This window comes from Hippoglossus hippoglossus, chromosome 7, assembly GCF_009819705.1.
Source record: "Hippoglossus hippoglossus isolate fHipHip1 chromosome 7, fHipHip1.pri, whole genome shotgun sequence".
Taxonomy (NCBI): domain Eukaryota; kingdom Metazoa; phylum Chordata; class Actinopteri; order Pleuronectiformes; family Pleuronectidae; genus Hippoglossus; species Hippoglossus hippoglossus.
In genome coordinates, this window is record NC_047157.1 from 10,906,850 (window position 1) to 10,930,869 (window position 24,020).

At 38.9% G+C, this 24,020-nt stretch overlaps 1 protein-coding gene across 1 annotated transcript in view; it reads left to right on the forward strand.

Moving 5' to 3' along the window:
* si:dkey-11f4.7 (piezo-type mechanosensitive ion channel component 2) overlaps positions 1–24,020 on the forward strand; it is a 36,173-nt gene continuing 12,153 nt past the window's right edge. The window contains exons 1-35 of the mRNA XM_034590424.1: positions 1–64; positions 1,540–1,635; positions 3,535–3,636; positions 3,838–3,883; positions 3,979–4,138; positions 4,226–4,439; positions 4,626–4,839; positions 5,590–5,755; positions 6,495–6,605; positions 6,845–6,886; positions 7,056–7,188; positions 7,404–7,558; positions 8,229–8,495; positions 9,340–9,448; positions 9,690–9,811; positions 10,380–10,439; positions 11,302–11,450; positions 11,550–11,714; positions 12,366–12,407; positions 12,577–12,609; positions 13,233–13,345; positions 13,765–13,940; positions 16,042–16,218; positions 16,381–16,545; positions 16,804–17,004; positions 17,117–17,321; positions 17,845–17,946; positions 18,064–18,229; positions 19,856–20,099; positions 20,235–20,331; positions 21,355–21,514; positions 22,148–22,237; positions 22,845–22,927; positions 23,323–23,388; positions 23,543–23,655. Of these exons, the coding sequence (XP_034446315.1) occupies positions 1–64; positions 1,540–1,635; positions 3,535–3,636; positions 3,838–3,883; positions 3,979–4,138; positions 4,226–4,439; positions 4,626–4,839; positions 5,590–5,755; positions 6,495–6,605; positions 6,845–6,886; positions 7,056–7,188; positions 7,404–7,558; positions 8,229–8,495; positions 9,340–9,448; positions 9,690–9,811; positions 10,380–10,439; positions 11,302–11,450; positions 11,550–11,714; positions 12,366–12,407; positions 12,577–12,609; positions 13,233–13,345; positions 13,765–13,940; positions 16,042–16,218; positions 16,381–16,545; positions 16,804–17,004; positions 17,117–17,321; positions 17,845–17,946; positions 18,064–18,229; positions 19,856–20,099; positions 20,235–20,331; positions 21,355–21,514; positions 22,148–22,237; positions 22,845–22,927; positions 23,323–23,388; positions 23,543–23,655 (4,608 nt within the window). The remainder of the gene's footprint in view (positions 65–1,539; positions 1,636–3,534; positions 3,637–3,837; positions 3,884–3,978; positions 4,139–4,225; positions 4,440–4,625; positions 4,840–5,589; positions 5,756–6,494; positions 6,606–6,844; positions 6,887–7,055; positions 7,189–7,403; positions 7,559–8,228; positions 8,496–9,339; positions 9,449–9,689; positions 9,812–10,379; positions 10,440–11,301; positions 11,451–11,549; positions 11,715–12,365; positions 12,408–12,576; positions 12,610–13,232; positions 13,346–13,764; positions 13,941–16,041; positions 16,219–16,380; positions 16,546–16,803; positions 17,005–17,116; positions 17,322–17,844; positions 17,947–18,063; positions 18,230–19,855; positions 20,100–20,234; positions 20,332–21,354; positions 21,515–22,147; positions 22,238–22,844; positions 22,928–23,322; positions 23,389–23,542; positions 23,656–24,020) is intronic.

The following is a 24,020-nucleotide window of genomic DNA, read 5'->3' on the forward strand; positions in this document are numbered from 1 at the left end:
ATGGCAGGGGACCTTGTGGTTGGGATGCTCTATAACTTATTACTGCCACTGCTCCTGCTGACTGGTGAGTTGTAGTGTGATTATTTTATCCATGTTTTGCTGACAGGAATAACATTTCTGGTGCATCGCTCACCAGAGATCAGCTAGAGAGTAGGGATGATATTAAGCTTAGTTTAAATATACAAACAGTATTTCTGCAGCTGATTAAGGTTTTAATGTGCCCGAGATGAGATCAGATCTGAGTACAACTAATCATTAAGAACTGCTGTAACTGGAAAATCTTATTAAACTAATAATTTGCATTGCACTTTCTGTGTATAGAACAATTAAGTGTTTTACAAAGAGGTAAAGTTCTATTCTAATAATAAAGGTATATTTCCTCCCGTTATTGAAGGTGATGTATCAAAGACTCAGAGTTATTGTAGTACATGTGTGCTTACTGTTGCACCCAGTTCTCCTATGGCTTAACACCAATTCCGTCTTATAGACTTAGCTTTCTGTTGGGTGCATTGAGTTGGGTCTTCAGTGTTGTTATTGAGAAGCATGTGTGTTCCGACTGAGATAAATCATGCTGACTGCAGATGATTATACTCAACATTATCACTACTGTTAATGTAATGATGTTGTAGTGAATGGTTAAATGTGTCCCTTTGCTCTTCTGTTACAAAAAACAATTGTTTAAACTTACACAGACTTAATTTAAATTCTAATTAAGTTGGGTTTTCTCTGGGCGTATGGTCACACAGGTTGAGTTTATTGGACACACTAAATTGTCCGTAGGTGTGAATCTAGTACGAATGGTTGTGTGTCTGTGTATCGGGCCCTGTGATAGAATGGCTTGTCCAGGGTGTAACCCGCCTCTCCCTCCAAAATATTTCAATAAATCTGCTGATTAATGGAGAAAATATGAAATATCAAGCAATGCAGACACGAGGACATAAAATTGATTTCCATTAAATTTTAGGGTGCACTTACAAAAAACTAAAACAAATCTCCTGAATTAAAATTTCAGTCAAATTTCATTACGCTCTGGAGCAAACACATACTGAAGCTGTTTGTAATATAGCTGGAAAACTGCAGTTTAAGGTAGATTTACATGGAAAATAATCACTTAAATTACAATTTTCCTGATCAGTAATGATTCTCTTATGTCCACTTGTTTAACCTGATGACTGGTATTAAAATAAAACACAAAATAACAACGTCAGAGATTAATGTAACTATCTACATTTCAGCGCAAGACAACCTGGCGTAGGTTTCTATTTTCCTTGTTTTCAGTTTTAATGCTAAGTCTCAGCACTCTGTGGTTTCTATATAGTGTGATGAAATAATTTTAGAATTTGTTGATCTGCATTAATTTACAAACATTCAAAATCAGGCAGGAGGTAGGTTACACTCTACACAGGATATTGACTTGTTTTCTCTATTTCATTTTTTGTTTGTTTATTCTCAGAAAAATAAGTAGTAAGTTATGTTACTGTTGATTAAAATATTTCTATCAAACGATGAAATATGTGTAATCTTTCTTCTGCACCTCAGCCTCCTCGGTCCGCTACAATGGTCTGTCAGTGGTGTATTTCCTGTTCCTGCTCGTCTTACCGCTGATGCCAAATCCTAGCCTGGTCACCATGAAAGGTGAGAGTGGCTCCAAAGACAAAACATATCATTTGTATGATTTGAAACATTTTTATTTGACCCAGTTTCCAAAATGTGTGGTTTTGCAGATTATAGAATTACAAGTAAAAAAAAGCTGTAACAAACTCCTACACTAAAATGCTGGGTTTGCTTGAAAGTCATTTATATGTTCTTCTCCCAGTTTCTGTCACAGTAATTTTCCTCATTATTACCAGTAGTATAGAGCAAACGTTTTAAGGCTGTTAAGTATTTACTATTATGTACATTATACATTTCAAGCAAAAATCCATGTTAAATCAAAGTTGTATATATTTTATAGCATTGTACTGTACCTCTAGCACTGATCTGTGTCCAGAAAAACGAATGTGAACATAATAATTCAAACATAATAATAATTGGGCAGAAGCATTATCAAATGAATCCAAAATTATCTCAGTAGTTTGTTGTGCTATATCTTTGCACTTATTTTCTATTATTACACACTAACATTTTCATGTGTCTACATATGTGGTTGCATATATAAACTACCTGTAGATAAACACAACATAATACAAAACACCAAAATGCATTCACTCTATGTCATCTGACTCTCCCTTTATTACTTTCTAATGAAAAAACTGATGACAAAATTACATTTAATTGCTGATTAAAGTTTAATGTGATGAAAAAAGTGGCGACACAGCACAATATATAATATATATATGTAATATATATTGAGTAAAATAAAAAAAGTGTGTGCGTATGTGTTTATCTGCTTCATGCGTGTGTGTGCGTGTGTGTGTGTGTGTGTGTGTGTGTGCCTTCTCTATATTGATCACTGCATTCTGATGAATTAAAGTATCTTCACCCCTCCCTCAAAGTACTTTGTAAAGGGGATGTGGTCGGAGCAGTCGAATCAATTATACATAGCCTGGTAATTACAGCTAGGAATTAAAAGATGTGATGTCAGCATTTTGACAGCGTCATCGCTTTATTTATTTCTTTCTCCTCCCATCCCTCCATTTAAAAACAGTTTGCTTTATCGCTGGTCTTTGAAAGCTTCACAGATCCCCCAGTTATCTAAATCTCCCAAACATGGGCTCGCTGTCTTTGGGCTAAGTGGTCGAGTGTGTGTACATCCTGTGTGTGCGTGTGTTTGTGTGTGTGTGTGTCTCTTATTGGGAAGCAGAGAGGTTTAAGTGAAAAATTGCTTTTAGTAAAAAATCCTGAACATCAATAGCAGATATGCTGGCTCAGCTGACTATCAATGCTTTCGGATCTCCATTCTTTTTATTACTAGTATTGAGGTGAAGTCTGAGATTTAAATCGGAGTATTTTTTTTTTTGAAAAGTCATCGTAATTTTAGGATCCTATTCTTATGTTTAATGAAATCTAATTAATTTAGCACAGAAGGAAAATGCTACTTAGTATTTGCCTTTGCTCAAGAACATAGGCTCCAAACCAGCCCTTGAACTGCCTTGGTAGAAAAGAGGTAAGAGACTGTTTTGTTGTTTTACTAATGTCAACACTGTGTAGTGTTGAGTACAATTCAAAATGTGGTATTAAATATGATTCGTGTCTACTCGGGTTTGGTTCGTATCAGGTTCGAAAACTGCTCAAAACACAGAAGTGGATTGCCATGTGACGTCAACTGTCCCGTTCAAAGATGACTGCCAAAGGATCTGTCTGGTCTAACACATAAATTAGAGTTTGTACCACCAGATGAATTAAACAAAATGAAATCTGAAACTGTGACAACCACTCCAATTCAGAGATAAATAAATATACCATGAACTGCTTTTAGCTCAGTACAATGTCAAGATACACAATTGGACTGAATAGCTTTACTTTGAAATGTATTTGTTCACTTTCACTTTTGACTCCTCTTGGCCCTCTGTCACTGTTTGCTGCTCTGTTTAGGTAAAACAGGGCAGTTTCTGCTGATTATCATCTATACCAGTCTGATCTTCCTGGCCCTGCAGTGCTTCATGCAGATCCCCTTCACCTACATCCCTCCACATGGTAAAAGCAAAAATTGTGTCACATCTTAGAATTAGAGAGTTTTTGTTCAAATAAAATGTCACCAGTCCTGTGAGCAGACTTCAAAACTAGCAATGTTGTAGAAGTTCAATGAAAGAGCTGCAAAATGTGACTATTGTCACATATAAATTCAAATCTTTGAGGAACTAAAAAGTATTTTGATGAACATGTTTTCTTTAACAGTTAGCGGCCACTTGGACGATTTCCTCTACCACGTGGGCATTGTAAGGTATGGGTGCACATTTGAAACAGATCTTCATACTTACATGTATGTGGCATTAACTGAGAACCGAGAAACCTATGGTCATGGTTGTGTGTTTCCAGATTCAGCTCAGTGGATCCAGGGAACATTGTACGTCTCCTGGCCCCAGACGTGGTCCTCTTCGTTTCTTCCCTTTTCGTACTGAGACTCTGTAAAAAACTCCTGCGCCGCGTTCCCCAAATCAGTCTCCATGAAAACGGAATACCCCCGTCTGACCCTGAGGTAACCACAGGCACACTCATCGACTGCTATGACATTATTCTAAAACCTGACAGTGATATGAATTGGATAATTTCACCCGTCTGGCAGGAAGTGGAGACGTCTGAAGCAGAGTCTGATGGAGACAGTGACTCAGAGGGCTCCTCCTTTGACAGCTCAGATGAGACCACGGTGCCGGTTCAGGCGAGTCCGCCCCAGTTTGTCCAGAAGCTGAAAGTGTTTGCAGCCGGACTCAGACTGCTGCTGTCAGCAATCATGAACACAGCAGGGAAAGTGGTGGTGACCTTACTGCTGGGGTTGGCAGGTACATGACAATCGTAATTACAATGCTCATACATTTTTGTCTATTTCGCTTTTAAAAAAATCTCTTGCCTTATCACACTTTGTTGTTGTTGTTGGTGTGTGTGTGTGTGTGTGTGTGTGTGTGTGTGTGTGTGTGTGTGTGTGTGTGTGTGTGTGTGTGTGTGTGTGTGTGTGTGTGTGTGTACAGGTATCACGCTGCCTTCCCTCACCTCAGGTTTGTATTTTGGGGTATTTCTTGGACTGGTGTGGTGGTGGGTGTTCAGCCGCTCCATCAGCCTGCTCCTCTTCAGCTCCCTGTGTGTGATGATGGCCATCTTCAGCGGGGGACACCTGCTGGCTCTGTACCTCTACCAGCTGCCCCTGTCCCAGCACATTGTCCCACCAGAAGATGTCTTTGCCAGGTACAGAAGAGATTGGAGATTATATGGCGTTTGAATTAAATATACGATATTAGCAATGTTGAGTCTAATTTAGTCTAATGTAACCTTAAAACAAATAAAAGTTACAAGCTTTTGTTATTTGAATGCAAGGACAAACATTTCAATGCAAGGTACATCTTCTACTCAATGAAAAAGGAAAAAGATAGATAGGTAGGTGGGTAGTTAGAAAAAATACAGAAATATAAGGTGCAGTCTAAATTTAAATTAAAATACAAGGCAAGTAATGCGATCATCTTGGTGCAAAGTATAAATGTTTACAGGGCTGAGAACTGATTCATTTAGTCCAATTCAGTCAGTGTTGTCAGGCCTGGCAGAGGTAGATGAATTGATGTACCGTTCCCTGACACAGCGAGGTAGAGTGAGTCTGTGGCTGAAGGTGCTCTTTAGGTTGTCCAGTGTTTTGTGAAGGGGGCGTGTGGCAATATACATGATCGTACTGTATGTAGATTTGCCACCATTTTGTCCTCAGCCACTTTCTCAAGAGCGGCGAGTTAAGACCTATTCACAGACCCGGCCTTTTAAGTCAGTTTGTTTAGTCTATTTTTCTTCAATTACCTCAAATACAATGTAGAGCTCAGAAAAGGCAAGTACTTTTGCCAGGAGAAAAAAAGAAGAAGTGTTTTGAAGTGTTTTATGCCTCATGCACATCCCTTATTGAACTGCAAACAACCTCTTCACTCTATCGTAACTCTCTCTTCCCCCTGTCCCCAGACTGTTCGGTATGACAGGTATAATCAGAACCAACAGCTCAGACTGTAACTCTCTTGGTCTGCACCCAAACATCAGCTGGCCTGACTTCATCAACCCTTTGGTTCTGCTGCTGCTGTACTACACACTGGTGGCTGTGCTGCACAAATGGGTCCATATAACTGAAGAGGTTAGTTTGGTTTGGGGTTTTTGTGCATATTAATACGAGTGTTGCTGCAAATTGTACTATCACTACTGCACAACCACAGCTCCTGCTGGTTCCACGCTGCTACCAACAACCTCTGATCGGGCTATAGTGGGTGGCAGTTATAGAATAAGTTAAAAACTCCAGAGGCTACTTTCCATTACTCTACTTGGTAATAGGGGGCTGTGGCTCAGAGTGGGTCATCCACTAACCAGAGGGTTGGTAGTTCAAACCCAGTCTACCCCATTTCACGTGCCAAAGTGTCCTCTGGCAAGTTACTGAACGCCAAATTGTCCCTGCTGTGCTGTGCCAGTAGTGTATGATGAGTAGTGTGAGTGATGTATGATAGGGAAAGTGCTTCACATAGATTCATTGTATGAATGTATCAATGGCAAAACTGTACTGTGAAGCGCTTTGAGTGGTCATCAAGACTAGAAAAGTGCTATATAAATACAAACCATTTACTATTTAATGCTGACAAGTCCTACTGCCAATGTGACTTAAAATTCTGCAGCCACTATGGTTACTACAACTCTCACTATCAATAGTTCTACAAAAAACACAGTCACTACTATCAATAGTGACTGCTGCTTCCTCTAATGACAAATGTCTTTTTGTGTTTGTGCTATTTTTGTATCGCTATAATTCGTCTTCATTAACTTCACATATTATTCAGATGGTGTTAATCACATGACAGGCTCTTCACAGCTACTGTGCTTCTCAGGATGCTGTTGATGGTGAGGAACCTGAGAGTCCAGTGGAAAGTCCAGTGGAAAGTCCAGACATTCCTCCAAGCTTCTCCAGAGTCATCTACATCTCAGGAGATAAGCAGGAGGTAATCTACAAACACAGATGTTTGGCTTCTTAGTTACATTTTTTGGTCACAGGAATAATGTTAATGTATTTGGCTCTGAACAAAGTATTGATTCTCTAAGTCTGTGATGGTTAGTTTGCCTCAGATAACAACGGCATCAGATACATGCTGAAAAAACAAATGACACATCATAGTTTTAATGCAGTTTCACTGCTGCAAATGTCAGAAGACACAACAAACCAAAGATTTCATTTTTTCAGCTGTTGAGCAGCACAGATGATGAAACCTATCTACCTGATGAGGTAAGCCGGTTTATTGCCCAATGTTGTTTTTCAGATGTAGCAGTAATAAACAAAAAAACGGGAGGCGTGTGGACTCATTTAAAAAGTACTAGTGGCTCTCTCGCTGTTTTTGGCATCATGAACTTGTTAGACCTAAACTTACTGCATAATACACTCTTTGTTTTTTCAGCCAATGATCTTAATGACAAGCAGCTCCTGGCAAGATGTCCATAGAAATGAACTGGGATCTCTGTTAGGAGCGGCCGGTTACGCAAACTGTCATCCTCCGCCACAGTATGAAGACAAAGACTCAGCATCTAATGGTAAACACACTAACATCTCTGAATAAAAGACCTCGGTGCAGTGTCCTCAAACCTCACCAACACATATGTTAAATCCCTGGGAAGGATTCTGTCAAATCATCAGATATTAATGAACTGTACTTGATTTGCCCACTAAATTTTGTGGTCTAATTCCATTTGCTCCGTTTACTGAAGTCTTTCATGAGATCTTTTCCTTTGTCTGTACCTGGTGGTAGGGGCAGAAAACGAGGAAGATATGGAGGAGAAGACTGAGGAGGACACGAACAGTCCGGCAGAGACGTTGGCTCCTCCCTCAGGTCCAAGTGGTCTGGTCGTCTTTGGACAGCTGGTGCAAAAACACAGTTATGTCAGTGCCCTGATCATCATGATGGTAAAGTAAACTGATTATTGATGGTTTTCAGTTTGTGTGACAAGTCTTATAACAACTATTGTACCATCATAGAAAAGAAAGACTGAACTAGAAAATATGCTCTGGTGTATCTGTAGCATGGGTCAGCTCAACCCAAATACAGTGTATGACAAAATTATATATTTTTTTCTTAAATTAACTGATTAGAGTTGGGAAATATAAAGACTGCTTAGGTAACAGGTTAGGCTATATTAACCACAGGCTAATTTAACATTAGCACACTATGCTAGCATTAGGTGTAGCATAGGTTAGCTCAGTCCAAGTACAGTGAATTGCATTTCTAATAATTCTAATAATACGTTTTATTTATAAAGCTTCTTTAACAATGCTTTAATCATTGTTGCATAGGTTAAAAATACATATTTAGTTAACCGTAGCAGGCTAAATTGACATTATCACACTGTTTAGCTGCTAGCTAATTGAGTACATTTTAAAAGTGATTTTTAGTTTAGCTAACTATTAGACATTGAGTCAACAAATAAATCTGAAAATAAAACACAGCAGACGTTAGTGTTAACTTAACAATTTTTCGGTTTCATATGTTTTTTTTCATATACAGTTACATGTTAGTGCCATTCAATGGAGGAAAAACCCAGACTAGCATCAATGCATTTAAAATATGTGTCTTAAGGTTTGGAGCATCACCTACAACAGCTGGCTAACCTTCGCCCTGCTGGTGTGGTCCTGTATCATCTGGATGATGCGAGATCGCCGGCGCTATGCCATGATGTCAGCCCCATTCCTCGCCGTCTACGGCACCGTGCTGCTGGTGCTGGGCTTCCTGAGCAGCCTGCGCCTGAGCCGGGCCGAGCTCTACCCAGGTCTGCCCCCGGCCGTCATAGTGGACTTCGACCTGAACAGCTACCACCCTGCGCCCTGTGTCCACCTGGGAGCAAAGGTCAGTGGCTAGTAAACTCACATGAAAATTAGTTTTGGATGAAAAAAGTTCATTAGCCACGCTAATGACAAAGTTAATGTCAATGCTAAGAATCCTACTTTGTTCATAGAGTCATGTGTATTGAATAAAGCTGCCAACGTTTTAACATTAAATATATCTTTATAACATTAAATACCTGTGACAAGTTCAATGAGAAACAATACAGAAATTACAAAATATTCTTATGGTAGTTTAATTCAGTTTATCTGCTTTAACAAGACTGTGGAGGGTGTTCAGACTAGTTCAGCACTGGCAGTGTACTGTTAAAATCTGATGTACCTTTTTCAAGGAACACATTTTAACATATCACAGTAGAGAAAGCACAGGTGGAAATATATAATTATTCAGACTATTGACCTTATTCTGAATAAGACATTATTTTGACTATGATGTTTACGTGAGTTGCTTATAGTATATTCCATTCATATTACCGTTTACATGTTACAGAGCATAGTCTGACTATGTCGATGTCAGAAAATGTGATGTAACATGTCTACATAATGCAAATTAAATCAGAATACTCCACGTCTTAATTTGATTGTTGCTTATTCAACTTATTTGGTTTAAGGTAATCGAAAAATGATGACATGATAAGAACTACGTTAAATGACAGAGACCATGTTTGAGAAAGAATAATTTAATGTGTACTTTAACTTTTTAGTTTGGCTCATGTCCCATTTGTTTACATTGAGGAGGTGGGATTTATGACCTATGTTCAGAACCTAACTATGTTTACCATGCAGAGTAAAGCGCTGCACATGTACACTACATATGTTTTACTTACAATAAACTTTGTTTGCTGCAGGTCTTCTACAGCTTCAGCTTTTGGTTGATGTTTCGTCAGCAGCTGAAGGAGAGACAGGAGGAGCAGAGCTTAAAGGACGAGTCTCTAGATGAAGTCAAAGTCGTGTCACGTAATTTATTTTTTGGATTTTCTTTGCAAAGATTATGGTTAATGTATTAGAGAAAAAAATATGTGGTTTGGAGCAATGGAAGACATACTCATCCTGACATGAGGCCAGGCTGTGTATAGTCCGACTGGCTCTGTTTCCTGCTCTTTTTGTCATCTATTTTCCTTTTGTCTTTCAACTTTTTCCCATCTTTTCTTACCCTTCTCCTTCCTCATCCTCCTTTTCTCTGTTTTCTCCATGTCAGTGGAAGAAAATCCGCCCTCAGCTCTCATAGTGATGCTGATCTCAGGAGTTAAAGGGACACTGGTGAAATACTGGATACTCTTCTGCTGCTCCATGTTCTTTGTCATCAGCTTCTCTGGAAAGGTATATTTTGACACACTTAAAAACTAAGTGCTGGAGAGATCAATGTTCATGACATATTCCTAATCAGACCCTCCCAGCTCTGCCACTTAACTCCCTGGAATTATCAATTGAAGAAAGCCCATAGCAGAAATTTGGTTTCGATCTGAAGTCAGGAAACTGGTGGATTTCATTTTTTAAATGATTGTAAACTGCATGAGAGGGGGGTCATTGGATTCAGGGCTGGGTTTGCTGGTTTTGTTTTCCTTTAATTGAGAAAATGTATCTAATTGAGAAGAAAATGTATTTCTGATCAAATTAGTATAGAATATTTATTCAATCAACAATATTTATTTACTTTCAAGCATTGATTTACTTTGGATACTATGTAGTCACACTACATTTATGTTTTTGAAGCTATCTATATGCAGACTCAGGATTTTTTCTGTAATCTAGAAGTCCAGGATAGATTCATCAGATTTCTTGGCTGTCTAGCAAAGAAAAAGTAACTGCAGATATTATACTATATATAAATAATATTTGATGCACTGAAATCGACCTTATCTTTCTTTACCATGTTCTACTTTTTTAGGTGGTCGTCTACAAGATCCTCTACATTGTCCTCTTCCTCTTCTGTGTTGTCCTCTATCAGGTTAGTGATTTTAGAGACGTGTCTGGTAAGAGAAAAATAACATTTAGTCTTAAGGACGAATATAGCCGGTGACTCAACGGATATCTTGCATCTTGTACAGTAATTACGTTTCTCATGGGTGTGAAAACCTTAATTTGTACTTGCATTTATTTTCAGACTATGCAGCCTACTGTACACATGGTAGAGTAGATGATGGATTAAAATGTTATGCTGCGCTTGCTGGGGTCAGTGAATGGAAAGGAAGTCAGCTTATATAGTTGAGACATTGTTGATTTTTTATTTCACAGTCACTATGGAGTCAGGTTCATCTGACACATGTTGACTCCTAAATTATCATCCGTGAATCGTTTAGCTATTGTTAGTAAATTAAAATGTTGAGAACATTTCTAGCTTGTGTAGCTAAACTGTGTGCGCTCACACAAACACTGCCTGTGCCTCATCAATGCTGCTTTACAGTTACAACCATATTGATTATGTCTCATAAACACTCAGCCATGGTTTTTTGCTGTTTTCCTTTTTTTTCTTCACTGTCTTATGTTTCTGCTGACCTTAAAGAAACGGTGGGCACTTACAGGAAGGTCTAATGGCTGTGGAGGCGACGTAACACAAGAGAGCAGTGTCTGTCTGTTTGGACAACATCTGCAGCAGACAGCTGTTTTACATGCTTTAGTGTGTGATGGGAGGAGTAAGGGAGAAACGGCTATTTATGATGATGTAGCTGCTTATTTTCAGAGACACACAACATTCAGATTAAACTGTATCATCGCAGGAGATCTAACTAATGAGTAATCCTGGCACCTTCCATTCTGATTAAGATAAAAAATTACTCTACTGTAATTCTGTCCCTTTCGTTCCCCCTCAGATCCGATATGACGTGTGGAGGCGGATCCTGAAGACGTTCTGGGCCGTGGTGGTCGGTTACTCCATGTTGGTGCTGATAGCCATTTACATGTACCAGTTCAGAAGTGTGTCGGCGCTGTTTAGACAGATCATGGGCATGTCGGAGGACGGGTAAATGTTTTCTGTTTGCTCATATCGAAAAAAGATAATGAATTTATTTAGCAGTCTTGACCATTTTAATTATATTGTGTTTCCTGTTTGATTCTCTAGTCTTCGAGACCTGGGTTTGGAACGGTACGACACAGTGGAGCTGTTTGCGCGTATTCTCCTTCCTGCTGCGTTTCTATTGGCCTGTATTCTCCAGCTGCATTACTTCAATTCAGACTTCCTGACGCTCACTGACCTCGACAACGTACCTGTGAGACAGGCTTCCAGGTGAGACAAAGAGCATCCTATTCAAATACAGATACTTTCACCTGACATAAAATCACCTTTTTTAGAGAGAGTCAATAGTAGTAAAACACCAGAAATGACTGTTAACCTACTAACCAAAGACTGGTCGTCAACTAACCAGAAGGTCGGTGGTTCGATCCCGGTCCCCCTCATTCCGCTGATCCTCAAATTGCCCTTGAAAACTGTGCTGGCAGTGTGTGAGTGATATGTGATAAAGTGCTGCACATAGATGAACTGTATGAATGTGTGTGTAAATGGGTGAATGTGTACTTGTACTGTGGCTTGTAGTGCCTGAGTTGTCATCAAGACTAGAAAAACTTCTATATAAATACAGATCATTTACCATTTACTACTCTTAATAACAGTCACTTAGTTACATCTGGTGACTTTTCAAGAGCCAATATAACAAAATGTCTAGATGTGAATGATAGAAAAATAAATACGTTTGTATTTTAAAAAGAGAAATTAATTGTAAAGTTTCCTTCGATAAAACATGTTGAAAGTTGTATTTTTTCTAGAATATTTCAAGAATTTACTGTGGTTACAGTATTTATAAGTTCTGGCTGACTGGTAAATATACTGCACTATATATATATATATATGTTTGTTTCATGTGTCCTTCTCTTCACACAGCGAGGAAGACCTCAGGGGTTCAGTAAATGTGATATCTGAGATGTAAGTGATGCATTTATTTCTCCATAAATGTTTTGTTGCACTCACATTTCAGAGACTTGTAAAGACTAATCACAATTTACTTTATCTTACACAATTTATCATCACAGTAACATTATATTTAGTTAACTTTTTGTAAAGTTCACAAATTTGTCTTTAATCTAATTTCCAGCATTAAAGAAAACATTGAAAAGCTCCAGAAAAGGTAAGAGCCTTGTTTGACTATTGATTAATGTTGTTTAATAACTGTTGTTTTCCGACTATACCTTGACTAAAAGTTTAAACTAACAATTTAGTAGCACTTAAATGGCACTTACTTATAGCACTTTGTAGTTTGGCTTTTTTGAAGAAATTGTACTTTCTTGATTCTTGTTGTTCTGGGTTTGTACCCTCATGGTTGAATGCACTTATTGTAAGTCGCTTTGGATAAAAGCGTCAGCTAAATGAAATGTAATGTAATGTAATGTTTAATGACTCATTATGCTTACTTGGAAGATCTATATTTAAAAATCTTTTTTATTGTCATCCAAAAATTATTCTTTACCTATTTACATATTCTCATTATTACTCTCATGTTTTACATATATATATAATCACAATAGAAATAATAAGGACAAATTAGGAAAATTTAATCAATTAAATAAAATTTTATTTAAAAAAAAGAAATACATTTATAGTTTATAAGTACCTATGTAAATTTTGAGAACATTTTAGCTAGGACAACCTTTATTGTTAAAAAGCATTTAGTTGCTTGTTTCCTTCAAATGACAATAGTAAAGAAAAATGTGTGTTTTAGAAAACTGTGAAACGTTCACTCTTGTCCTGCAGACTTGTGAAGGAGGAGATGGGAAATGGGAAAAGTCAGGAGACTCTGGACGACATCGGACAGCAAGCGTCGTTTGAGAGAGGAGCTGAGGAGCAAGAGGAGATGACAGGAGAGGGTAACTAAAGCTCAGAACCAAAAATGGCTCTTCAGTCTCATTTACTGACTGACAACAAGAATAATATGTGACTATATAATTCATATTGTGGTACCATGCATTACTTGGTAAAACTTTACATTGCATTACTTGGAAAATAACTTATTTACAACATTCATCAGAAAAGACAGTGTCTAACATAAAAGGAGCGGTGTATCAATGTTCAAACTATTTACATAAAAAGAAAAGAAAATTACACGATACAAACAACAACTGTTCACAGTTATGTTAGGTTTATATCAGTTTACCATAGAATATTTCCTTTCTGTAAATCATTGAGCTGTAGGAGAGCTGCAGCAGAGTTGTGTTTAATTTTCAGATTATGTCTGATGCTTTGCTCCTTCCCTCGCTATGGATCCTCACTTCTCTCCTGCTCCCAGGAAGTGACCCCGGCAGCCAGGACGACAAGTGGATTGTGATCGTGGATCGTGCCTGCCTGCTGATCCTTCAGGCTCTGTCTGGATTCCACAGGCTCCAGGAGCTGAGCTGGAGACTGCTGGAGCTCCACAGCCTCAAAATCGTTTCCACGGGCATCATTTGGGTGTCACTGCAGGAGGTGGGATGTTTGATGTGTGCTTGTGTGAAAAAGTATATATATGTTTTTTTTCTCCTATCTTTATTCAAGAATCTGGTCTTTCAGTTTGAAAGGAAGGACTTATTGATTTCAAGTTCAGATTTTGAAATAGTTGTAATGCTTGCACTTAAATAGCCCCTGCTGTCATCAAGGTTTGCTCTGCTTGTGCTCAAACTGTGCGCTTGCACTTAGATATTTTGTTGCGCGGACAAATTTCCTGCTTTCCAGCTTCAGCTCTTCTCCACGTGCTCGTCACAGAGGCAGGGTGAGCGAGAGGAGAAGAGCTGAGGCTGGAGGGCAGGAAAACTAAAACATAAGCAGAGGCTGTCTGAGTGCGAGCGCAGGGTTTTGAGTGAAAGCCATACAAGAACTGAATGTGAAATCAATGTTGTGCCATAATGCATCAAACGTGATACCATAAAATGGTGTGCCTTTCGGCATTCAATAAATTTGATTATCGAAATAAAATATTAGATATTAATATTTTATTATTAATATTAAATAATAACTTTAATTGATTAAAGTTACCTCGGGGCACCACCCTTCAAAGGAAGGGAAAAGATAGCCAATTTATTGATTAAGTCTCATAGATTAAGGTTCTAACTACAAATTTTGGAACTCTGATTAACAATTAAATTAATAACTATAACCAAAATTACCATATAGATAGTTAGCTAAGTTGAAAGATATGGGGTTCTTGACAGTGTAGAGGTTGGCGAAATTCACTTATGCAACATTAATAAAAACATTTGTGAAAGAAAAACATTTATTATGAATATAATAAAGTATAAAAACACAAATTACTAACGGTCTAATTGCTAAACAAAGATAGGTATGTGTGTATACATGTGTGTGTGTCTGTGTGAGTCAGCGTGCTTTCAAGATGGTCGCTGGCCAAAGAGATAACACCCGTCCCCCACCTATTGGAATGTTTACGACCTGTAGAGCTAATGAGGTGAAGAGTTATGCGTGTGTCTGTGTGTGTGCCAAATTAGAGGAAGTTACTAGATTGGATGCAACGAAAGACTGTGAAGAGCATAACAGACTAACATTACTTTCTCAATAACTTGTACCCAAAATATCACAACACCACAAATCAAACTTCATTAACCTCACACAGAATCTAATAAACAGTCTTGCTTAGCCTAGTATAATTATTAAGCCCAGTTGTGTTACCAGTCCGTGGAAAGGGGAAAAAGGAAGTTGCTGTGCAGTTCGCAGTTTTGTGTCGTCTTGCTGGTTTCGGTTGAGCGGTATAGCTCAGTTGCTGGCTGAAGTTTTCCTGCAGGACATCGCATCGCTGCTAGGACGTTGGTAGAGCTTGGAGGGCGAGGAGGTTTCCTTGCTGAGATGAGCTGGAAGCTGCACCTTTGTGCTCCTCTCGAAGAGTTGGATGGGAAGAGAAGATGTGAGCTGGAGAAGAGGCTCCACAGCCTTCCCTCCTGTAGAAGGATTGTAGGAAGAGGCAGGAACTGGCTCGACAGCCTTCTCTCCTTGGAGGGAGTGTAGAAAAAAGACACCCTTCTCCCCGTTGAGGGAGTTTAGAAAGAGAGAGATCGAGGCTCAACAGCCTTCTCTCCTTGGAGGGAGTTTAGAGAGAGAGAGAGCTCGAGGGCGAGAAGCTGGAGAACTTAGCTTATATTGGCCCGGTGACCTCACAGGTCATGGGGTCCAGAGTGACCTATGGGAGTTGAAACCTGTGTCCCTGGGGGGGGGTTTTCACCCCTCTGTGTGAAGTTGATGCCCTCTGGGACATTGAGTTCCTTGCTCTGGTTTTTAATGGCCCCTGGGAGACGGAGTCCTGGAGGGACATGCTGCTTCCGGCTTTGATGGCACATGTAGGCCGAAGTGTGGTTTCACACAAAACCATGGCCCAACATCAATAAGTCTTGTTTTCAGACTGAAACACCATGCTCTTGAATGAAGAGAGGAAAAAACTCTCATATATGTAGTGGAGGTAAAAACAACATGAAAGACATTGTTTTATATTCAAGGAGAGAAACACTAAAACTTGTGTGTAGAATTAAATTATCAGTCCTGAGTTCTTTGGGGGAAAAAACATTTTTGCTTCCCATTTTTTCAGGTTTCTTTGATGAACTCGGTCTTCCTGGTCCTGTGGGTGTTTGCGCTCCCGTTCCCACGATTACGACCTTTTGCGAGCAGTATCTCTGCTGTGTGGGCCTGCGTCATGGTGGTGTGTAAGATGTTTTACCAGCTCAAAGTCATCAAACCCTTGGACTACTCCTCCAACTGCACCGCTGTGAGTATGCATAACTGTGTGTTTGATGGATAAGTAAAACCCTAAGAATTTTGTGTTTTGTTGTTTGCTGTGGGCATCACCCCTCCTCAGTTTTTGTCACATGCAACTGTTGAAAATGACTCTCACCTTCCTGCTTACACATAGTTGTCTTGTGTTTCTCAGGGCCTGGTGCCGTCCAACAGCTCAAGCCTGGATGATGAATTCGGGCTGAGGGGGAACATGGTGGAGCTGCTTGGAAGATCTATTCTCTACATCGAGCCTGTAGACCCCATCTACTGGTGTGGAGCGCTGCGCAAGTGTGAGGGCAGGATTCTCCCCTGTCTCAGGGTACGGTGAAATTTACACTATAGTTTGGTTCAAGGAAAAGCTTGAAAACAAAACTGGTTTTGCATTTCTATTATAGGACATGAAATACACTGAACCAGGTTTAAATTGTGACATCATGGCCCATGCAACATTATATCCATACAAACCATTTTTAACCTAACAATCACATTATAAATTTTCCTTATCATTTTAACCATGACATTAGGACATTATGTCCTAGTTCGTTTTTTTTTTACTAGAAAGTGTTTTGTGTTGTAGAACCATCTGATGGTTCTTGGGCTGCTGGTGTTCGAGGCGACTGTCCACCGCCACCAGCTCTACTTCCGTCTCCACAACAACCTGAAGACCCCGCCCTTTAGCATCATCTTCCAGGGAATCACGAGGCAGCACCTGGACAACGGTGTCCTGCCCTGCATCAAGTACTTAATCAACTTCTGCTACTACAAATTTGGACTGGAGGTACACTTTAAGGCCTGTGTGTCTGTATGTTTGTCCAAATCTGATCACATGTTTCTGAGCTGTGTAATATGTCTGACATTGACTTCTTTCTCACACATGCACATCTTCTTAGATCAGTTTGATCGTGGCGGTCAATGTGATCGGTCAAAGAATGGATTTCTACGCCCTGCTCCATTCTTGCGCCTTATTGGCAGTCCTGTCAAGGCGACGCAGGAAGGCTATCGGGGAGGTGTGGCCTAAATACTGCTGCTTTACCGCAGGGCTAATGGTGCTGCAGTATGTGCTCTGCATCGGCATCCCCCCCGCCTTCTGTGCTGGTATAAAAGATTTAATCTCTGTTTGATTTCTATATAAACTATTATTTATATCCAGTTCCTATAAAAAATACAGTTTTGCTTTGAGAAACTGATGAGGAACTGCAACGCAAGAAAATATATATATAATAGACATAATAGATATGTGTCAACATTTTTAAATAAACAGTCCAAAAACATCACAGATGTCCACACCCACATGAAGGAAAGCTCCAGATGAACACCTTCAGATCACTGCAGGGCTACAACTAGCAATTACCCTCATTATCAAATTAATCTCTTAACTTTTAACTTACTTTTAATCACTTATTAAATTACATAAAATATCCATCATACTTATTTTATCTTAATTTTGAAACAATAAATGACTTGATTTGTGATAAGTTTTCTGTTGATTGACTCATCAGTTAATTGACCAATTGTTCCAACATTATTTCACAGAGCATTAAATATGTCACTGCATAAAATCCTCATTCCATGCTCTTCTTTTCTACTCTGTTGTATATTCTACTATTGTACTTGTCAGATTACCCCTGGAGAACTGCACTTCAACCTTTGACTTCTAATGTCATCAAGTGGTTTTACCTGCCTGACTTCGCCATGCGACCCAATCCTTTATTCATATTCTGTGAGTCTATCTTCCTTTCCCTCCTTTGTTCCTCCTCTTTTCTCTTATTCCTCTATTCCACTGTTCCCCCTGTCATTCCTCGTGTCAAATCGTTTGTGTCTCTCCTGCTCTCTGCAGACGACCACCTCCTGTTGCTGGGTTCGTCTCTGCAGTGGCATGTTTTTGAGGAAGAGAACCGTGCGGTGGTGCGACTGCTGGCCGGAGACAACGTTGAGATCAGCCGCAGTCTGGATCCTTGTTCCTTCAACCAGTTCATACCTGTCAATAACTTCCTTCACTGCAGGTCAGAAATATTATTCCAGCTTTTCAAGATTTTTACGAGTTGAGTCTTTGTCCCATTTCAGTTGATCTAAATGTTAATTTTAAATGGCTATCTACACTATCAAAAATGTATCTGACTTATGGTTGGATTTATTTTCTAATCACGATGCACACAACTCTTAAATCTAAATTTATGGACTCTGAATAAAAGCATGAACAAGCCTTGACTCCATAATCGAGCACTTAGTTAATCTCTTGAAACAGCTTCCTGGTCTGCAGGTTAAACTGCAGGTGGACAACCGGGACTCCATCACTCTGGTTTGCGGTTGTTTTAGGAGCATTAATGGGTTGAGATAGATCATTCATTTATGTCCATTGTCAAACTCGTGAAAGCTGTTCTGGTAAACTGAAAATGCTGGATAAGCACTCATGGACGTTTCGCATTTCCACGATAGATCAGGGCCTTTGCTTATGGATTTCATTTCACTTTCTGCTGCAGGCCATCATCGGATTTCTTGCTGTTGACAAAATATATTTCAATAAAACAAAACTCAACCAAAACCAAAACCTTCCACCGAGGACATATTCATGGTCAATGCATTAAGTTGTATGGTTTCATTTATCAAGAACAAATAATCTTTTTTCAGCCCTCAGCCCTCAGTGCCACATCCCTCAGATTTCTTTTTTAAAATTTTGTATATTATATTGAACTATCAAAAAGATATATTTAATAAAATCTATTAATTAACAGAGCCTATAATTACACTAAAACAGCAAAAGGAATAAAAACTATATTTATGGTAAATCTGAAGCTTCCGCGAGAGAATGGTTATCTTTGTTTATCTCAGCGTAAACACTGGAAACAGATCGCTAGGCTGCCTCGGCAAACCATGTCAGGCTACTGTTTGCCCATATTTACAGTAGTACACTGTAAAACCATAAATTGTTGATTTTGACACATACAGTGAGTTAATCTGTGTTAGCTGGTGTGATCTTTGAGTTTGGATAGAAACGTCAGCATTAAGCTGTCTAATGGCTTAACATCGATGATAGTGATGTACTGGTATTGATCTTCTCATCCGTCTCTAATCGACAAGGAAGCAAAATTGAAATGTTCGATTTTTTTTTCATGTGAAAAGCTGCAATGTCAGGAAATGTGTGTGTTTAATGCGTTAAATTATTAAATTATTTAATGCTCTGAATAAATCAACACAAAAAGTAATTTTTAATAATACCTTTTCATCACGTATACCACTGGTATACTATGCAGCTAGCCGCATTTTGTTTAAAAAACTGAGCTCCTAGTTTGCAGCATTTTCTTTGCAGCATTTTCTTGGAGAGAGGTGTAATGTAACATGCTGCTGTTTATGAAGACGAATTTAAAACCACAACGAACTCATTAACTTTATTCAAATTTCACTCAGCGGCAAGAATCAGCCTTTAAACCTGAACAATTATAATGTTTTGACTTTTATCTTGATAATTTTGGATAAAGGCTGAGATATAATGTTTGCCCATATCACCCAGCCCAACCCAGTCTTTTTTCTGTGAATGCAGAGATAAATGAAGTTGTTTGTAGATGCAATATGACAAGAAGGATACGAAATTACTTCATGTTGTGAAACGTCTGTCTCTGTCTGGTCTTCAGGTCCTACCTTGACATGGTGAAGGTGTTTGTGTTCAGCTATTTCTTCTGGCTGGTGCTCTGCCTCATATTCATCACCGGCACCACTCGGATCAACATCTTCTGTCTTGGCTACTTGGTGGCATGTTTCTACTTCATGTTGTTTGGCGGCAGCGTGCTGATGCAGCCTGTCAAATACATCCTGCGTCTGTGGGACTGGCTCATTGGCTACACCTGCTTTGTGATCGCCATGAAGAACCTACTGTCTGTGAGTTACCACATCAAGTTCAGCATTTGTCTGCATCATTTCAGATATGTGTTGATTTATTGTTTAGCTTTTCCTGCCCTTTTAGCCTCTACTGATTACAGCCTGTTTCTGCCTCTTTCCCTGTTCTGTGCTCAGCTCGGTTCTTGTGCGTACCTGGACAGCCTGCTGAAGAATGGCTGCTGGTTAATTCAGGCCTTCAGTATGTTCTGCACCATCAAAGGCTACGATTTCCGTAAGTGTCTGTAATGACAATCACTGACACCTTCCATGTGTATGATCAGAGCACGTTTTTATTTATTTAATATTACATGAATACTGCTGCTGTCACTTTCATGCATTGTACAACACAAACTTGGTTGTACTTCATTTTACACAGTGCTAATAAGACTTAACTAGAAATAATATGTCATTAATTAGACAGGAAACAAACACAGTTTTACTTTATATCAGATTAGACAAAAAAAACAAGAAATAAAACACATTTATTGTTTTGTCTAACTTGATAACTTTTACATGTCTTCAGATAAAAAAGAGAACACAAAGGAAACAATTAATACACAATATGCTGCATTTATTTACTGCAAATGTTGTATGATAATGGTAAGAGGGGGGCAGAACAAGCCAACACATACAGTACAAACCAATGACAAACTGTATCATATTAGAGGTAATAATAATAATAATGCATTATTATAGTTCTGTACTATATCAAATAATAGTGAACAATAGTGAAATATGAGCAACAACCTATGATTGGATATCTACTTTGTATTTTTGTAAAATAAGAATTACATTTTCACCTGTGCTATATACTTTATTTATTACTGAAAAAATAAGATATCTAATTGGAGGGGAAATAATGATTCTTGACACTTGTTAAGATGATCAATAACATCATTATAATGGAAAATCCCATGGTGGAAGGCACAGAAATTGATTAGAAACCAGGTTTTGTAATTTACCAAAACATGTATTACATAAGCATATAGTACAGAAAGCATTGTTACATTGTTCTCTATCACAGTGAGTATTGTGTGCTCATATAATTTCCACAATTTACATTCTACAAAGTTATTGTGATTTTCTCTTTGTTTTGAATTTCTAGTTCCACTTTGTTTCAAAAGTTAAATTCACAGTTTGTATTTATGGGAATTTAACTTTAATGTGTGTAGCAGCTCTATACATTTGTAACATTCAATCTTACAGTGCACATATACAATATATATATATATACTTCTTTTCTCCCATGTGGCAGCTGATCCTGATGATGACTGTGAGCTGCCGGAGGGCGAGGCCGGCATCGTCTGGGATGCGATCTGTTTCACTGTCCTCCTCGCACAGAGGAGGGTCTTCCTCAGCTACTACTTCCTCTATGTGGTGTCGGACCTCAAGTCTTCTAAGATATTGGCCTCCAGGTCTGAGCTCTACAAATGCTCATCCAACTCCTGTTTACAGATAGTGGGGGTACAAATATGCTGAGGGTATAAACATGAAAGTGAGAAGTAAATTGCAGTTTTAAATTCATTTCCCGGAGTTCACAACAAGCTTATCTATGTTCACTTTATAAAAGAAGGGACATGGTCGACAAAGACAAGTCTAACTTTGCTTAGATCAAGGAACATCCTCTCACAGCTGTTTAAGAGAGTTTTTGCAATCGGTCATTTTACAGGTTTTTGATTATCAATGATAATTTCCAAATAATGCACTGAAAAGAATGCAATTGAAACCCAACTCAGTTAGCCTACATATTTATTCATTGTTCAGTTATTATCTGAAATTTGATGCGAATTCTCTGATTTTTGCTTCAGTTCAACTGACCTGTTTCGTCCTAATTAGAAGACTCAATGTTATGCCACACATGCCAGCAGTTAGTTGTAAATAATTAATTGGACATTTTCCTATTGATCACTGTCTACTGTCCATGTAATACTATATACTATCAATTTATGTAGTTCTTGTAAAATCTGTAGAATTTAGTGGATCCTACTGTCTGATTGTACCTTTATCTGAACAGATGTTTTGTTCCTCTTCTTCTCTCTGTCTCAAAGGGGTGCTGAGCTGTTTGAGGCCAAGGTGAAGAAGCTGGTGGCAGCCAGACTGGAGATGGAGAAGAAATCCGTGGAGACGCTGAAGAAACAGTAAGACATATGCTGCAAAACTGACTCTTAAGGTGGAATGTTGAATACAGAGGCACGATGAAAAATTCAATGAAGGTGTTTTAATACAAAGTAAAAAGCAAAGTCTGACTCTAAGAAAGAGTAAACTAGCAAACCAAGGATTCCTGGTCCAACAGAGTTCAATTCTTCTTGAGTGTATTAGTGTGACACTGTTCCGACCTGGTATTAACATCTGTCCCGAGTGATCTGATCAGAGGTCAGCTCTAGCTGAACACACTGAAATGCATCCTGAATGTGTCCTGAGATCCTGCTACAGTTTAAACTTATTTTCCCGCCTCTCTTTGTCAACACTTACCACAACATAATGATTGATACTTTTCTCAAATTAGTAAAATCCTTCTTCATAGCTGCAGTGCGTGTATTCATTCAGACACAGATTCCTCTCGCACTCACTCTCTCTCCCTCTCACTCGTGCAGGACATTACATTAACCTACATCTATTTCCCACGGACTTACTCTAACCTAAACCATAGATACTACTTGCCTAAACCTTAACCTAAGCTTAAACCAACCTTAAAACAAGGTTCACGAAAAGTAAACCACTGACCTGTCCACCATCTTCCTGTAGGATGGAAAAGATCAAATCGAAACAGAAGCCCCCATCAGCGAAGAAAGCAGGACCTCCTCCTGATCAGGAGCAGGTGACACTGGGTAACACAAGTGAATCTATTTTCTGTTTCTACTATTAATAACCCATCAAAGCATGAGCAGGCATTCACAACTGTAACTGAAAAGTGTCCATGAAAAATATGTTTGGTACAAAATCTGTTTCATGTGCATAAAAAAACTCTAAACTTTTTTTTTTAAAGTCTTATCAAAGCACATATCAATTTTTGGCATATTTGATATAGATCCAGATACAGAGAAAAGTTTGAAGTTTGTTTTTATGCTGTGGGATCAGTTAGGTTCAGTCAAGCTTTAAAAATGTATTTGTCACTGACTCATATAAATGTGTAAAATCCACGGAGCTCGTCAACCTCAAACACCATAAGAAGGAAAACCAAAAGAAATGTCATTTTGAACACATAATGAGCTGTGTTTCTCAGGTGATGATGAGAAGGCAAAGAAAGATGCAGGGAAATGGTGGAAGCCTTGGGTCTCTCAGCCTGGAGGTGAGCAACAACACGCACACATGTTTTAAAATCACAGACAGCATATTATGTGGAAGGATGAAGACCGGCCACTGCAGCAGCTTTAGATCAGGTGCCTGTTCAAAGGCTGAACACAGTGCATCGTGATGTTTTGACACTGCTCTGTTTAACGCAGTGGAAAACAACTGTGGCTACCACCTGTTTGAGAGCGACACGGAGGAGGAGGAGGAAGACGTTGTAGAGAACAAAGAGGAGGAGAAAGCACCAAAGAAGAAATCCGCTTTCCAGGTAAGAGCCAGAAAAATACCTGAGACAAGAACTACATATAAATGAAAGGGATACATTCCATGTCTTCCATACACTGAATGATAATAGTGGCCTTTATGACTCAGCACTGGTGACAGCCAGAGGGTTTTGGTTTGCAGCAAATGTTCACTTCAACTCATGGATGAACTGATTACATTTTGATGGTCAATGGTCAAGGCCACTGTGACCTCACAAAAACTATTTTTTGTTGTGTAATGTTCACTGAGATTCATGGACAAATTGATTAGATGTGTGTGGTCAAAGGCCAAAGGTCACACTGGTTATAGTCTTTCTACAGCTGATGTCTCTATATGGTGACATCACCAGCCCAGATGTGTAACTATGCC